This window comes from Mytilus galloprovincialis, chromosome 13 (genome assembly GCF_965363235.1).
Source record: "Mytilus galloprovincialis chromosome 13, xbMytGall1.hap1.1, whole genome shotgun sequence".
Lineage (NCBI taxonomy): Eukaryota > Metazoa > Mollusca > Bivalvia > Mytilida > Mytilidae > Mytilus > Mytilus galloprovincialis.
Genome location: NC_134850.1, coordinates 1,197,323 through 1,215,771, shown reverse-complemented (window position 1 = coordinate 1,215,771; position 18,449 = coordinate 1,197,323). Strand labels below are relative to the sequence as shown.

General features: G+C 31.8%; 2 protein-coding genes across 2 annotated transcripts in view; one reads left to right on the top strand and one right to left on the bottom strand.

The window, feature by feature from the left end:
• The window catches only part of LOC143056233 (solute carrier family 35 member F6-like), a 514,661-nt gene that overhangs the window by 296,225 nt on the left and 199,987 nt on the right, over positions 1 to 18,449 (top strand). The gene's annotated exons all lie outside the window — the stretch shown is intronic.
• The window catches only part of LOC143056236 (uncharacterized), a 49,201-nt gene that overhangs the window by 25,170 nt on the left and 5,582 nt on the right, over positions 1 to 18,449 (bottom strand). Inside the window, exons 2-3 of the mRNA XM_076229321.1 lie at positions 13,625 to 14,239; positions 4,456 to 4,577 (exon numbers count right to left, since the gene is read on the bottom strand). Of these exons, the coding sequence (XP_076085436.1) occupies positions 4,456 to 4,577; positions 13,625 to 14,239 (737 nt within the window). The remainder of the gene's footprint in view (positions 1 to 4,455; positions 4,578 to 13,624; positions 14,240 to 18,449) is intronic.

Here is an 18,449-nt window from a genome sequence, read left to right as displayed (position 1 = left end):
AGCTTTAAATGCCCGCGATTTCGTGGGTGTGTTCTACTATATTTTATATAAATAAGGTATTGGACATTTCATATAAATGGCCAGTTTGGTAAAATTAGGGATTTTTTTTTCTTTTTTTCCCTACACTTGGTAGGGACAAAAGTACCTTTCGAGAGCCTGATATTTTTGGGGAATTCAGACTTTATAGTTCTTTTCTATTAACAGATATAAGCTTTTAAAAGGGGAGGTTGAAAAAATATAGTAATAAGAAGTGTAACCATTTCTGTTAAATGCAATTAAAACCATCAATAAAGGGAGCTATAGTTTGACTTTAATTGGGGGGAGGGGCTAGGATGAAAAAAAATGTCCTGCGTTTTTTTTAAAGTTATGATCTGTATCCTGCGTTTTTATTTTTACACTCTATTGGGTCCAGCTTTTTTTTTCATTAGTTCATCCCGATTATTTTTACCTAAATTGTTGTCCTGCTTTTAGTTTTTTTTTGGCCAAGTTGTTCAACAGGCCATTTTTACTCAAAACTCCGGTACTGCCTTTTTTCCAAATCTCATCCCTCCTTTTGCTCAAAACAAAAATCAAATGGTAGCTCCTTTATTGATTTTTTTGGCTTAAACAACTTCTTCGATTAACGTCAATAATTAATACATGTGAAAAAAAAACATTGAATCTAACCATCAATTTCAGATTTTCCTACTTGACATATATAGCCAATCCAGGGTAAATAAAGCAACAGTAGTCCAGTAGCGGATCTAGAAATTTTTATAAAGGGGGTCGGGACTGGCTGCCTTAGACTAGGCCCACCACAGTCATGCTTCATTGATTCTCTATATAATCAACCAATTTTTTCCCACAAAAAGGGGATGCAGAAACCCTGACACTCCCTATTAATCCTCTCTGTAGTCTACCAATGGTGAAAAGTCATTGTTTCAAACTTTGTTTAAGAAAATACAAGACCAGGCAACAACATGAACAAGTTAAAACCGTTAAACTGGGGTCACACATTCACGATTTTTACTGCTGTCCTTGACAGGACCATTCCCGATTTAAATTTGTCAAAAAACTGATCAAGATCCTGCGAATCGTGGATTGAAATTCAAACTTTAATTAAAATGTTTAAGAAAAATAAATTAATCACGACAACAATCAGATATTGTTCAGGAAGTGTCGATATTCAACCGTTTCCCAGCGAATTTGTCCCGATAATCCCGTTCTCAATTCGCTTCTCATCGGATTTGTATCTTTCGCATGGTTAAATGCGACCGATTATGTCACGACTGCGTCCCGATTCTACCAATGTATTCCGATAGAGATCCGACAATGACCAGACAATGAACTGACGCTGACGGAAGTTATCCGTTCCAAAGCTGTCGACATACTCGGGATGATCAGGTACTGTCGGAACGTAATCCTATAACGGTCCGCTTTATGCTCTTCAACTTTGTAATTGTTTGGCTTTATAAATATTTTGATATGAGCGTCACTGATGAGTCTTATGTAGACGAAACGCGCGTCTGGCGTACTAAATTATAATCCTGGTACTTTTGATAACTATTTACACCACTGGGTCGATGCCACTGCTGGTGGACGTTTCGTCCCCGAGAGTATCACCAGCCCAGTAGTCGAACACTTCGGTGTTGACATGAACATCAATAATGTGGTCATTTTTGTTTTATAAATTTCCTGTTAACAAAAGTTTAAATTTTTCGAAAAACTAAGGATTTTCTTATTCCAGGCATAGATTTCCTTAGCCGTATTTGGCACAACGTTTTGGAATTTTGGACAACGAAATACTATCCTTGAGACAACGTAGTAAAATTACGTTGGTACAACGTAATTTTGTGAACTCCAAGGCACGTGCTGACAACCATCCACACAACGTTGGCACAACGTAATTTGTGACGTAATTTATTACCATCATAAGAAATTGTAACAACGTCACAGCACAATTGTAAATGTCCCTTGTCGTCATTTAATTGATAGGATCAATGCAATTCCATTGAAGAAGTATGTAAACAGGGTCCTTATTTATTTTTGACCAGTTTAAGTTGTTAATTTTTCTATGTGGGAAAGATGGACACAATGTCGATATGTATGCAATCTATAAAATCAACAAATTATAAATTGATAAAAAAAATTAATACAAGAAGAATGTGTCTATGAGCCACAAATGATCTTATTAAAGGACATATCTAGAGAACAGTAAAGCAGATGCTCTCCAAATTCAAACTCTGGGTTTTAAGATAATCAGCGTTGTGTATTGGTTGCATAACATGTGGTTTAGGCAAACGTTAGACAACAGAAACCAATTAAAGGCCCCGAAATGACAATGTGAAACAATTCAAACTAGAAAATTCACCGCCTTATGTATATAAAAAAAATGTATGCATGACAGTCCAACAAAGCCTTAGGAGAACAAAGTGACACTTTTAAATGCATTCCAAAAATCATAAGTTTTATGTTTGATCACATATTTAGTTAGAGTTGATTGTACATGTAGCTCTTCATTGATAAACATGTAGATTTCATACTATAAATTGTGCAGCAAAAAAGATGTCCCTATGTACTGTTTTTTAACACCTGTTAACTGGGTTTTACCCTGAAAACAAGAAAATTTTAACCAACTTTCAAGGCTGGATCCTAGTCTAAATCATTATGACACCTTCAAGACTTGGAAGGCTGTTTTTTATTTTTTTTCTTGGATGCCTTCCTACGACGACCTAGTCCCATTACGGCAACTTTGACGGCTATCTTATTTTTTTTCTGTGACGCCTATATTTTACAACATCTTTATTGGCACAATTGTCGATTCCCTTGTCAGACCCAGTGATACAATGATTGAGTTTGAAATGTGCCGAGTTTGTAATGGACCCAGATATCTAAAGTGTTGAGATGTTTATCTTCGCATTTTCTGATATTGATAACATGGATAAGACTTTTATGCTTCAATGATTATCAAAAATTAACAGAGCAAAAGACACTTGTAGCCTTAATATATAGGGATAGTAGCTCTTGTCACAGATAGAAAACAAGTGCCTATGGCTGTGCACCCCTCCCCTCTTTTTTTTTACTTTCTACAGTTATTACTTATTTTTAATTGCATATATCTAAGGAAACCACACAATCAACCAAGCAATTTGATAAATTGATTCAAATAACACACATTTTGGCTAACATATCTTGTATCAGTGCAATGTATTGACAGTATAAGAAAAAGTATCATATTTCAACACGGTCACGTATAACAGACTTAGAAGAGGCGCCCAACACGGCAACAGCTGTTTTATTTTCAGCAATCAAACTTGTTTTTATCATGGATAACCTATTTGGCGTAATTTGCAACCATTATATTACCTTTTTCTTGGTCCTGAAATCTGGATGAAGCTAAATGTCCACTGCAAATTTATCACTGTTTTTAAAAATCAAGCGGCAAAAGTGCGCATGCTCAACCTTTTCATAGAATGCAGCGGTAAAACCCGAGTACTGCTGAACGTTACACTAATCTAATCGTAAAAATCGATTATGAAATCGATTTGATAAATGATGACAAAAGTTTAATGATATATTAAACAATAAATATTCATATAAAATACATATATTAGAACATGAAGATTGGATTTGCAATATTTTCTTTGACATCTGGGTGCAAATATGTCTGCGGGAAAAAAAAACGCAATTTTTTTTTAAATTGATAAAATCGTAAATATATTCTAGTGAAGGTGAATGATATATCCAGGAATACTCATTATGACATACCCAAACAAAATCGTCCCATAAAACCAGATTTTAACAATGTATTCACTACAAAATGGTATGTCGGATTATGACAGTTATAAACACGTTGTCACAACGTAATAAAATGTTACGTCCTGACAGGGTACTAAATTTAAGATGTTCATTTTAAAAAAAAAACATCGTAAATTTTGAGTTACGATCATCTTTTAATAAAAACAAGTCCAAGTTACGATCATCCTTAAACGAAGTTACGATCATCATCGTGATTTTTTAAAACTCGATTTTCGTTCTTCTGATTGTTTTTCTATCATTTATGAAACACACATTCAATGGTAATGCTTATTTAGATTTTTCTTGATATAAAACAAAACTGAAAATAAGCTATTAAAGTGGAGAAATCGGCCTTCTAAAATTTCTCTAAATTTGTGTTCGCCATATTGGGATGATCGTAATTGCAGTTACGATTATCACGTTGACACCGGTGAAGACTAGCATTATGTTTCATTTTCTTTCATACCTGCATTTTGCAGGTTTATTACAGTACCAAATAATCATATCGTCTATTTAGTTTTCTTTTCGAACAGTCAAAGTATTCCTTCTCCTTTGAACATTTTATCATTATCTCGGAGTCTGATAAAAATAATCTTCAAATGTGTATACGTGTCTTTATGTTCAGAAATATACAAATATTTTAGAAAGCAACACAATGCATGTATCATTATACTGTACCTCCTTTTCTGTCTTGTACTTGTCAATATGAGTGCACACTACAATGACGGGTGGATATAAATCATGTCCTGAAGAACTTGTGCTTAGACAGTGAATACTGTCAAACCAAAAATCGATGTATTCTAAAATGAAAAAAAAAAATTAATTTGTTTCTTCATCTATCATCTATTGGTTAAATTTCTATACAGTTTGGATAACATCTAACCTTTCTTAACACGCTGAGATTAATGTATGATCGAACTGCTGAAAGCATTTCAATATCTGTTCTGAGGTAGCTTTCTCAGAATCACTTCTAGAGTAAAAGTGATCTTAGGTTGAACTGTCCAAATCTGAGCATGGTAAAACTGTACGCATATGTTCTCGGGGAAAAAAGTTCTTAACGACTTTGATTTAGAACAGCTGGGTTGTCCTTACAAATCAGATTATAAAATCGTAAAACAAATAGTCTATGATGTATGTTTATGTTTTTGTTTTCTACTCAATATTTATAAATAATTTTTAATCAAATATATATATTTATTTGTATAAATAATGAGGAAGGTAAATACACTTCTAATATTTACGTTATTATTATCGAAAATACTAGTAATACTTATCTTTAGAAAGACATTTCTAAATGTCGAGGATCACTTATTACAGGCATAATGAGAGTGTAAGTATTATAATAATTATATGGATTACGAAAAGGATTAATTCCCAAGTCTACGTGGCATAAAACAATCAAAACATGTGGTTTAGTTTTGTTATGTTAGTGTATCACCCGATAATATATACATGTATATAAAATTAAGAAATGAAATGGGGAATGTGTCAAAGCGACAACAACCCGACCACAGATCAGACAACAGCCGAAGGCTATCAACGGGTCTTCAATAAAACGAGAATTCCCGCAACCGTAGGTGTCCTTTCAGCTGGCCCTTAAACAATATGTATACTAGTACAGTGATAATGGACGTCATACTAAACTCCGAATCATACACACGAAACTAAAATTAACTAGAGGCTCTAAAGAGCCTGTGTTGCTCACCTATGTGAATATTAAACAAAGGACGCAGATGAATTCATGACAAAATTGTATTTGTACTGAACATTCTTGCTGCTTACAATTATCTCTATCTATAAAGAACTTGGCCTAGTAGTTTCAGTGGACAATGTTCGTAAAAACTTACAAATTTTATAAAAATTGTTAAAAATTGACTATAAAGTACAATAACTCCTAAAGGGGTCAATTGATCATTTTGGTCATGTTGACCTTTTTTTTAATTTTACTTTGCTGAACATTATTGCTGTTTACAGTTTATCTCTATCTATAAATAATATTTAGGATAATAAGCCAAAACAGCAAAATGTCCTTAAAATTACCAATTCAGGTACAGCAACCCAACAACGGGTTGTCCAATTCATCTGAAAATTTCAGGGCAGATAGATTTGCTCTACATGCTTTGGTTTTTGAGTTAGAAACTGCCAAATTCCAAGACACCTTTAATGAGCAGGACATAATTTTGCGTATTTCTATTTAAAACTAATAGAACTTTTAATGTATTAATTAGCGTGTTTAAGTTATATTCTTAGACATTTACATACATATATATATATATGTCGTATATGTATATATATATGTTGTGTACATGTTATTATTTTGTACATGTTATTACTTGTACAAACATTTAATACAAGTAATTACTTGTATGAAGCCATCATACAGGTTATTACATGTACAAAAACAATTGTACAAGTAATTACTAGTACAATTTTTATTGAGAAAAAATAATAACTTGTACAAATCATTATTCTACGTTGGCCTATGTGATGTTCTCAACAAATTGTTTCGTATTAAACAAATAATTTATGAATAAAACCGTAAGGCATACAACATGTGTGTACTTTTCGTTTATCAAATGCATGTATGAGCAAAACTAAAAAAAAAGAAGGCAAAACTAAAGTGTAAGATAGAAAACAGTGTAGAAACAAAATAGTATAATGAAATGATTAATTTTATCATGACAATATATCTTCTAATAATTCGACATTCACACGCGTAAGAATATTATTTATGTAAAGGAAGTAAAGTTAAGTTCCAAAAACACAGCGCATCAAAGATATTTCTTACGGCAGCATGTTGTTTTGAATGTAGCAGAAATCGAAAAACTCATTCGCAAAGGAGACGAAATTATTTTTGTTGTACAGTTGATAGACCGAGGTCCGAATGACTATAGAAATTGCAAAAGAGTTGTGCTGAATATTGCTTAAAAAGGGATACAAAATAGAAACAAAAGTTGGAATCATGATTGGTTTAATGAGTCAAAATCAATAGAAAAGATTCAGAGACAATGTTGGACATACCAGAGAACACTGAGTTTAACGTCATGAAAGCAGTACAATTGCTTACTTTAAGTGTTGACCATGGCCATGTTCACTACAGCTGTCAAAGTGGTTGTCAGACATATTGTGGAGTTCCAGATGTCATGCGTCCCTATCTAGTGCTAACCAATAGGTTATTTGATTTATCAAGCTTTACTTTTGTTTCCAATATCTGATATTACATATGCAACTTTTTATCATGATTTATGTTTGAAAATAAATGGTTGAAGGATTTTATTTTATTCTTGATTTGAACGACTTTGTCACTTTGCACCAGTAGTCTGTATGTGGCAACAAGCTGTTTAGGTAAATTTGCTCGAGGTGTCATGTTACCTAATGTTGTTATTTGTAATCTTCCAACATTTAAAAAAAATATCATTGAAACTCAGTTGATATAAAAGAAAAGAAAAAACAAACCAAATATAGATTTTAAAAAACATACACTGAATGATAAGAATAAATAAAAAAAGAACGAATGAATAAATACCCAACAATTGACAAAAATTCCAAGACTTACAAACCCAAAGAAAGGAGTTTTTGAATAAAACATTAAAAGCAAAAGAAGAAACAAATATAACCCATATATATTGTGTTGTACAAGTTTTTATCTTTTTCTCACCAAAAATTATATTTGTACAAGTAATAACTTGTATGATGGCATCATACAAGTAATTACTGGTACAAAGTTTTTGTACAAGTAATAACCTGTGCAAAATAATAAAATATACACGACATTTTAAAATAACAAAAATAGAACATAAAATCAATAATAAAAAGAAACAACATATCCCAAAAAATCAATAGAAAAAAGTAGATAAAAGAAAAAAAATAGAGAAATAAATAAAATGATAATAAAAAAGATAAATGGATAAATACAAACAAATGAATAAAAAAAACCAAATAAATAAAGAAATGTTATATGGCAAAAATATACAATAAATAAATGAAATGGAAAAAAAAATGAATAAATACATTCAGAAAAAAAAATTAATATAAATAAGACTAGTCATTGCGAATGAAATATATGATACATTCATGACTATCATCATGATCATTTAACGCATTTTAATTTAAAAATGTTATACTTGTTCAAGTTTAAGTGTCAAAATATCAACATGGCTGATGGTTAATATAACTTGTTTGCGTGATGTTTAGGAGTTACACGATAGGTGTCAAATGTGGAGCAGGATCTGCATACTTTTCTGGAGCACCTGTAATCAACCCTGGTTTTTGATTGGGTTCGTATTGCTCATTTTTTATTTGTATCTGTTGTGCTTGGCATACTGTCTTTTTTTACCATGGCGTTGTCAGTTTATATTTGTCCGCTCTAATTTTAAGAAAAACAATAAATTAAATAACTATCCATGTAAAAAGATAAATTGTACAGTTGTCCAAGGATGACTGGATAAAAGACATTGTTTTAAGGCTGATTTTAATATTATTGGTGTTATAGACATTACAAGAACTTTCCCTGTGACACCTGTTAACCGTTAATTAGTTATATTTTCTTAGCATCTGACTTAACTTTATAGAACTATTGCAGTTAATTAGTGCTTTTTATCTATGGTCGTAAAGTCGCCACTGAAGAACACTTAAAGTTTCTAGTTATTGTAATGTTTTAACAGTAAATGATAAATATAAAAAAAGGAAGATGTGGTATGATTGCCAATGAGACAACTGTCCACAAGAGACTAAAATGACACAGACATTAACACCTATAGGTCACCGTATGGCTTTCAACAATGAGCAAAGCCCATACCGCATAGTCAGCTATAATAGGCCCCGATAAGACAATGTCAAACAATTCAAACGAGAAAACTAACAAAAAACAAATATGTAACACATAAACTAACGACAACCACTGAATTACAAGCTCCTAACTTGGGACAGGCACGTACATAAATAATATGGCGGGGTTAAAAATTTTAGCGGGATTAAAGACCGATTAAATGTATATTCTGGTCAGTTTTAATGCTGCTGTTGCTCCATGTGAAAAGCTGGTTAGATGTTTTTAATTATATTGAGGTGTAACAGACATATGGCCACTGAGATATACAATTACGCAGCCAAATCCGGTCAGCGTGGAGACGTTCAATTCGATTTCTCGTATAAGGAGAAACATTGTATAAATCATTGAAGGTACGTTGGTGGCCTGTTACAGGGCACAATTTCTGTCGCAATCAAATAAACATGCATATTGTGTGTAATAGTTAATTGTTCTCGTCCTGAAATATTTGCTTTTGATCGTTTAACAACCAAACATCTATCAACTGAAATTGTTCCAAGGAGATCACACGAAACATGAACATGCCTTTAGGATGCAGAGGAACCTTATCACTAAGTAAGAACTAACGTCTAAATATCGTAATCGTTTTTTTTTATGCTTATACTTGTAAATTTTATTATGAGAGCATTTAATTGAAAAGAAATTCGATTCCGTATTGGACTGTTTTAATCACTCTAATGTGTTAATGACAATTGTTTCCGATTAGTACAGATGTTTTTGGTTATCAACTTGCCTTAAAAGAAATCTTTTATTTATGATATATTTGCTGTCTTTGTACAGGTATGTGTATTTAACAGGTTGAAACAATTATAAAGTAACTTGAAGTTGTCTAAGGATTGGCGAAACGCTGCTGATAAAAGATAAACTTGATACGAACAAGATGAAATAAAATCGTGTTGACGAATATTTAGTCTCAATTAATTTAAATATATATTAACAATGTGTTCATAAATCATTTTACAACAATATATAGCATAACTGAAAAACAAGCTTGCAAATTGCAAATTGGTGAAATCAAAACTAACACTGCTATGTTACCACATAATTAATTTTTCAGAAAGAAATTTAGAAAAGAAAATGGGCAGAACAAATTATGGCAACGTGTTAAAACCGAAAACGGTGAGCATAAATTTAACATTAATTCTATCTTGAAAGAACAAGTAAAATTATACTTAACTCTTTACCACGGAAGGCTGGGACAAAACAGCGGGAGAAAAAAAAATTATCAGTATATAATAAATAAGGTAAGTCAGGAAGACAAAGAAATGTTAGAGATATAAAAGTAGAAAAGGTACTTAAATTACTTAAACAGAACAAATTACCTGACGAATATGGTATAATATCAGAGTCTTTTATTTTCTAAATTAGTTTACTACAAGAAATTTTAATGATACCATATTCAGTTACTCTCAACATAAGGGGGTATTAACATTACTACACAAAGGAGGAGGAAAGGAACATATAAAAAAAATGGAGACCACTAATTCTACTAAATTGTGATTATAAAATTATTGCAAAGTTTCTATCTGAATGACTAAAGATAGTGTTACCTAAAAGTATTCAGACAGATCAGAAAGGTTTGTTGAAGGTAGAAATATAAGCGAGGCTAACCGAATTATTTAGGACATTACAGAATATATTGATAACGAAAATACAGAAGAAATTATGTTTATTTTTTTATCAACATAAAACGTTTGATAGGGTTGAAAGAGAATAGACAGACTTTGTACTGTACAATATGAATTTGGGGAGAAATTCATAGCGTGGATAAAAATGCTGATATACAATGCTACATCATGTATTAAAACTAATGGATTTGTATCAAGATACTTTTCGATTACTCGCTCTGCTAGACAAGTATCACCAATAGCGCCTCTCTTGTGTATAATACAGGCTGAACCCAGGGCATGTGCGATAAGGGGTGAAATTGAAATAGAAGGATTAAAATTACTAGGAGAGGGAGAGAACTTTATAGAAAGTAGATAATGCATGTTTACAGATGAAACCCAGGTATTTAATAAAAATGAAAAATCTATAGAAAATAATTTTAAGATGTTGTCCTTTTACGAAAAAGCTTCGGGTTTTAGAATAAATTATGACAAAAAGAAGGCTTATTTAGGGGCTTCTAAAAGAAAACGATTTAACTTTGATAAAATAAAATGGATCACAAGAAATGTTAAAACATTAGGAGTGAGCCATGGTTATGAAATAGATGATGATGATATATGAAGAAAAATAATAGATAAAGTTAAAAATTGTATACACGTATGGAGAAGCAGGGAGCTTACATTTACAGGTAAAACACTTATAGTTAAAACATATGATACTTTCTCTCTGTTCTTACGAGATTGAAATACGAGGAATTACGGATAAATATCTTAAAGAGCTAAATGATATAATTTGGAATTTAACATATGGAAAGAAAAGCGAATCAGGAAGATAGCAATGTCTGATGTTTGCATGACATAAAAAGGGGAAGAGTATAGTTAGTATAGATGTGTTTACAAAAAGAAAACAAATAAAACTTTTATATCGCTTAATGCAGGAACCATTGGAAAGCTGGAATGCGATTGCCTTCGGAAATACGATGAAAAATATAATGATACCTTTTTTGTATGTACATGTTCAAGTTTAAATGGTTTAGAAATGAACCAATTACGTCACTTTTATCAGAACATTATAAATACTTATTGATCAGTTTTCATTAAAAAGTTATCAAAAATACAAGAGTTATAATTTAGTACGCAAGACGCGCGTTTCGTCTACATAAGACCCATCAGTGACGCTCATGTCAAAATAATTATAAAACCAAACAAGTACAAAGTTGAAGAGCATTGAGGATCCAAAAAGTTGTGCCAAATACGGCTAAGGTAATCTATTCCTGGGACAAGAAAATCCTTAGTTTTTCGAAAAAGTCAAAGTTTTGTAAACAGGAAATTTATAAAAATGACCACATAATTGATATTCATGTAAACACATTGATACACCATAAAATAAAACAGATGTTTTAAATACGAGAACATTTTGAAACTCTTTTATTCTGTTAAAAAATAAACCTTTGTTATACCCTTCTTTTTTAAAAGCGATATAACAACTTTCAAGGACGTTTGAAAATCATAAACTATAGATTTTATTAGCTGTAATGAAGTTTATAGGAAGCTTATTTTCTAAAATTAAAAAGGCAATTCCTAAAGATTGTGTGCAAATTTTGAAAATTTTGCGGAAAACAGGAATTTATTTGCATAATGAAATGAAACTAAAGATATCAAACGACCTTGATATTAAAAACTTTAACAACCAAACAATAAAAACATTAAAGTTAAAACTCAAATACCTTCGTACATTATCAAATAAAGATGCCTCTCCCCAATGTCAAATTAAGAGGAAGGAAATATTTCGAAACATATACTTTAAGGAAAATATGTGATCGGGATTAAAACAGTTGAAAATTGAAAATAAAGTAAAAGAATTTCAATGGAGATCCGTGCACAATAATTAATATACTGAAGAAAGATAAAAATAAAAAAAAAAGATATCAAATGGAAATATAACTCTTGTCAAAATGACAACAACGTAGAAACCCTGCAACACTTATTTTTAGTTGTAGTACATCACTCATAATAGTAAACAAGCTCCAATAAATACTTATTAAATCAAACATAGGTATAAATAATCGTATTGTTGAATAGGACATGTTGTTCGGTAAAAACGCAGGAGCACTCAAATATGATCATTTTTTAGACACAATTATCATATATTCTAAATGGAATCTCTGAAAAATTAGGAATTCAATCAAATATAGCAAAATGCATAAGGCACCTCATAATATTTATAATATCTGGAAACATAACTTGAAAAATAAGCTAACACGTGTCCTTGTATTGACAGGCATTGACATCTTCGATAAGACATATTGAAGTCGCTGATAATGAAAATTTAGACAATACATATAGTATTAACTTGAGACAAAGTAATTTTTTTATGGATAATTGTATAAGACTATAGATTTTAACAATATATACACACATACATACAAAAAATGATAAAAATAGTGTCCTGTGTGTTATAGTAAATGCACATCGTTTGTGTGGGTGTCTTATTCGAGCGTCACTGGTGAGTCTTTTGTAGACGAAACGCGCGTCTGGCGTATATACAAAATTTAGTCCTGGTATCTATGATTAGTTTATTTACAACCACTGGGTCGATGCCACTGCTGGTGGAGATTTATTTCCCCGAGGGTATCACAAGCCCAGAAGTCAGAACTGTTTGTGCTGACATGAATTATCATTGATATGGTTATATTTACAAATTAACTGTTTACAAAATTTTTAAATTTTTGGAAATACTAAGGCTTTTCTACCTCAGGCATAGCTTGCCCTTAGCTGTATTTGGCAAAACTTTTAGGAATTTTGGTCCCCAATGCTCTTCAACTTCGTATTTTATTTGGCCTTTTTAACTTTTTTGGATTCGACCGTCACTGATGAGTCTTTTGTAGACGAAACGCGCGTCTGGCGTATATACAAAATTTAGTCCTGGTATCTATGATGAGTTTATTTATAAACTTATTACTTACTATATTGAACCTAAGGTAAATAACTGTTAGATGCTTCTAACATTATGTGGATATATATTTTCGAAACCAATTGTAATTCCATGGTCAAATATGGACTATATTTTTAGCCTCCTATTACCCCTGGAGAGATGTTTCATTATGTAAACAGAGACCCGTTACCTTTTACCTGGACGACTAAATTAATTGTATACAGGAAACATTTCGGAATAAAACGTTTATATGTGTTAAAAATAAATAGCAAACTTGCAGAATTTGGTAGATATGGAGAAGTCTTTTTTCGTTCAAAAGTTTAGATGATTCCAAATAAGCAAACTATTGTTTAAACCAGGACTGGCTACACTATTTATATTAAAAAAAAACTCATACTAGATACTAGGACTACAATTCTAAAAAATACATAAAAAGTTATATATTGGTTTGTCCTCCTATTGACAATCTACAAATCTTACCTTCAATGGAATCAAAGTTTGTATTATCTTCTGTAGCTGCTATGTCTTCAGATATATTTGTAACAAGAAGATAAATAGCATGTGGATTTAAAAACGTTTGATGTGTGGCATAATAGTCTTTCTGACCTGCAAAATCCCAGAGACCACATTCTACTAAACTCTCAGATGTCATTTTGTGTTGATCTTTCTTGGCTCCAACAAGAATTGAATTCATTTGTTTTGTAATCTGTATCCTCATATCGTCAGTGTTAACCAAATCTTCGGCTTTTTGTATATCTCTTGACAGAACGCGATCATTTTCGTAAGGTATGTCAATTTCAGACTTTTCTTCAACGATGGTAACATTGTCTCCTATGTTCACTTTGATTTCACCTGTCAATGACTGTTCCACTGTATTTGAACCTAGTGTTGCTATTCTTATTTTATCTTTAGCTCGGAATTCTTTTACTTGTTTTCCTCCAACTTCAGACAACGATTCGTTTGAAGTAATTGATTCATTTTCGTTGTTCTCTCTTTTACATGGAATTGCTTGACTATCAACTGGTTCGCTTTGCCTTTGTTCTTTACGAATTGCCTCTTGTATCCTTTTCATTATTTTGTTCCTCTCTGTTTCAACTGTAATACGTTTTTTTTAAATATATATTTAACAGACTTATGGATACATAAAAATATTTCTTGTGTTTTATAAAGATTGTGTAATGAAAATATAATAGATAAGAATTGTTCACGCCGGACTTTAAATATTAAAAACAAGTGTGAATTAATAATTTTACGCTAAGTCACTGAAATGACAAGTTATTTTAAAATGTTGCACAAAATCCTCAAAAGTACAACAGTTAAATCAATTGAAGGTACTTAATACATGTGGTCAAACAAAATTGTGCTATGATGTGTCACATAATCGGCTCATTATATACTAGTCAACAAAAGAAACGATACACGACTTTTTCTCAAATTTCAAGATGAGATTTTCCGGTTATAGGACCAATATCGAAGGTCAAACTTAATGACCAAGGAAATATAAATCCTTTAAAAAAAATTTTTTTTCGCTTTTATGACGTCATTTTGCGAAATTTATTTTATTAACAAAATTTACAAAAAAACGACAATTTTAAAAACAGACGTTCTAACTAATGATGCCAACCTCTCATTGAAATTTAAGACATTGTTTGCCATCAATTCTTTTTTTTAAATCGTACTGTTTTTTTGTTTATTTGTAAAACATAGTTCGGCCCCACTAGAAATCGTTCAAATGTATACATTACTAATTGATTTACCATAGACAGAATGTGTAAAGTGAAATTAAAAAAGACAATAACAATCTTAAAAAAAATCCGAAAGGTTCAAAATTTACAGTTTGTTGCTTTCATATCTAAAGCATTGATTTGAGACGAAAATATGTGTTTCTTTTTATGCATTTTTTGAGATTTAAAAAAAAAAACTTTTTTTTACCAAAAATTAAAAAAAAAAAACAATATTTCAACCCATTTGTTAGAATATGAAAATAAATTAATTAGCATATTTAATATTATTAAATCAATGTGAAAATTCATTTAGTACTTTGAAAAGTGTGTGCCGATTTTTTATCCAACTTTCCGCAAAAATAAATTGCACCGTAAGATCGTTTACACGGAAATGTGTTACTTACCAACATGATTAAATTCTCATTATCATATGTGCATGCATTGCAAATGAAAGCTTTTTAAAATAGTGTATCTTATTTTGTTTTATACTTAAAATACTTTTTGATCAATTGTATTCCAAAGTCGTGTATCGTCTCTTTTGTTGACTAGTATAATATAATATCTGTAGATCAATCTAGGTTTGAATGCTGCAATTTTTTAATCATTTGTTTTCCAGCGTTTTGCATCATGCGTACCGGATGAATTTTTATCCAAAGAACACGTTTTTTTTAAAATTTTGTTTTGGATGATTACTTCTACACATATCTACATTTGCAATTCCTTTGTTCAACTGTAATTTAGTACTCGAGTACTCGGTGATAATACTTGCGAGTCCTTGAATACTCGGACACACCTTTAACGTCCGACTTGTATTTTGGATCCTCAATGCTCTTCAACTTTGTACTTGTTTGACTTTATAAATATTTTCATATGAGCGTCGTTGATGAGTCTCATGTAGACGAAACGCGCGTCTGGCGTACATAATTATAATCCTGGTACCTTTGATAATTATAGGCAACCTGTAGAGTTAGTACATAATTTGTCAAAAAACTATTGAACTTTAAATTACTTTAAATACGAATCGATATTTAATTATAATTTAAACAATAATAAAGTTTCAAATAAACATTTATTACACAAGATGTAAATCCGATACAGATCACGATAATAAAGAAGTCTTGGTTAACAAAAAAGTACATTGGTGGCATGTGAGTTATAAATTCATGAAAATGTTAATCCGTGTACCTTACACCGCTACACATGTCTCTATTTATCACCAGCCCAGTAGTCAACACCGAATTGTTGACATGATTATCAATAATGTGGTCATTTTTATAAATTTCATGTTTACAAAACTTTTGAATTTTTCGAAAACTAAGGAGTTTCTTATTCCCCGTATTTGGCACAAATTTTTGGAATTTTGGATCCTCAATGCTCTTCAACTTTGTACTTGTTTGGCTTTATAGATATTTTGACATGAGCGTCACTGATGAGTCTTTTGTAGACGAAATGCGCGTCTGGCGTACTAAATTATAATCCTGGTACTTTTGATAACTATTTACACCACTGGGTCGATGCCACTGCTGGTGGACGTTTCGTCCCCGAGGTTATCACCAGCCCAGTAGTCAACACCGAAGTGTTGGTAGTCAACACCGAAGTGTTGACATGAATATCAATAATGTGGTAATTTTTATGAATTTCATGTTTACAAAACTTTTGAATTTTTCGAAAAACTAAGGATTTTCTTATTCCAGGCATAACTATTTACACCACTGGGTCGCTAATTTATATTTATAATTTTGTACGCCAAACGCACGTTTCGTCAACATAATTATATTGAAAATTAACGATAAAAATGAACTTGCAAATTTATAAGTGCAATTAATAAAAACCGATTTCTACTCTTAGACTATTAAAAATCATAACTAAAAAAGTTATGCTTATAAAAACTAAAAACTATTGTCTTCTATCAATCCCCCCCCCCCCCCTCTTGATTCCTCTTAGCAAAGTAAAAAAAAAACAATAATTAAACTAGATAAAACTGTTTTTGATCTAAGTCAAAATTATCAAATCTAAAACTTTTTTTTTTTTAAACATTAACTGTCTACATTGAAATGATAATATATGTCAACTAATTGACGACAACAGTAGTATACCGCTGTTCGAAACTCATTAATCGATAGAAAAAAAAAAATCCTGGTTACAAACTAAAACCTGAATGGAACGCATTAAATATAAGAGGAGAACAACGACACAACAGAAACACACGAATAAATATCACACACACAGAAACAAACTGAGCATTAGACATAATCCGATGAGAATAACAAATATAACATCACATTACTTCAATTATTTATCGCTGTCATTTTCGGAGGTTGCGATGTCTAACGGACACAGTTTTGTTATTAGTCTAATTAAAACAAGTGAAACTTTTGCAACGCGAACATGAGCATCTTTGCCAAGGAAAACTTCGATTATTGTGCCAAACGGCCATTGTCCTCTCTGAACGTTCAGATTCATCACAGGCACAATATCATCGTTACAAAACATCGGTTTGCATGTCCCTTTTCGTTTTAGTCCAATTGTCACGTTTGTTAAGTCCCGGCAACCATTCTTTAATCCAACGTTTCCAAAAGTGTCTAATTAATTCCTGTAGTCTTCTCACTCGTTTTCTCGGGTTGAAATCAGTACTATCAACGGTTTCTTGAGCGAACTGACCACCTTATTGTCCGTGCAAGAAGTTATTCGGATCGGTAGCTGACTGGTACATAAGCGGTGTCGAATTGATAAGAGCCTCAGCTCCGGTAAATGCCGTTAAAAGTTCCTCATCATAAATGTCTGCATGTCTTAAAATTGCACCAATAGCCAATTGTATCAGTGTCTCATGAATACCACAAAAATGCGGAGCCAGTAGTGGATTGAAACGCCACTTAATCCCTTGGTTACTAATTGAATTCTGTATTTTATCCTTGTCTAAAAGCACAACTAGTTCTTTCAGTTCTCTATTTCTCCAACAAAACTAGTTCCATTGTCAAAAATTATACTTTTTGAAAGACCTCGCCTATACTCCCTCCGATAGAATGCGTTAAGAAAAGAGTCCGTATCTATTCCAAATACAACTTCCAAATGCACTGCGCGTGACAATAAACATGTAAATAGACATACGTATCTTTTCTGACGTCATTTTCCTCTGCCATCAACTGTTATAACGGTCCACCAAAATTAACTGATGTAAGAGCAAAAGCATGTAACGGTGTTTTGAATCAAATTTCCGTAGTGGAACATAACTTGCTCTGCAACTTTAGCTTTCCTCTTACGCCACGATAAACACTCATGTTCATATGATATCGGATATGTTCCTTACGTCGTAACTACAATCCCCTTCCCTTTCATGAATGTGACCTACCGAATTAGACTATTTACCGGATTGATATTACATAAGCAACACGACGGGTGCAACATGTGGAGCAGGATCTGCTTTCCCTTCCGGAGCAACTGAGATCACCCCTAGTTTTTGGTGGGGTTCGTGTTGTTTATTCTTTGGTTTTCTTTGTTGTGTCATGTGTTATATTGTTTGTCTGTTTGTCTTTTTCATTTTTAGCCATGGCGTTGTCAGTTTGTTTTAGATTTATGAGTTT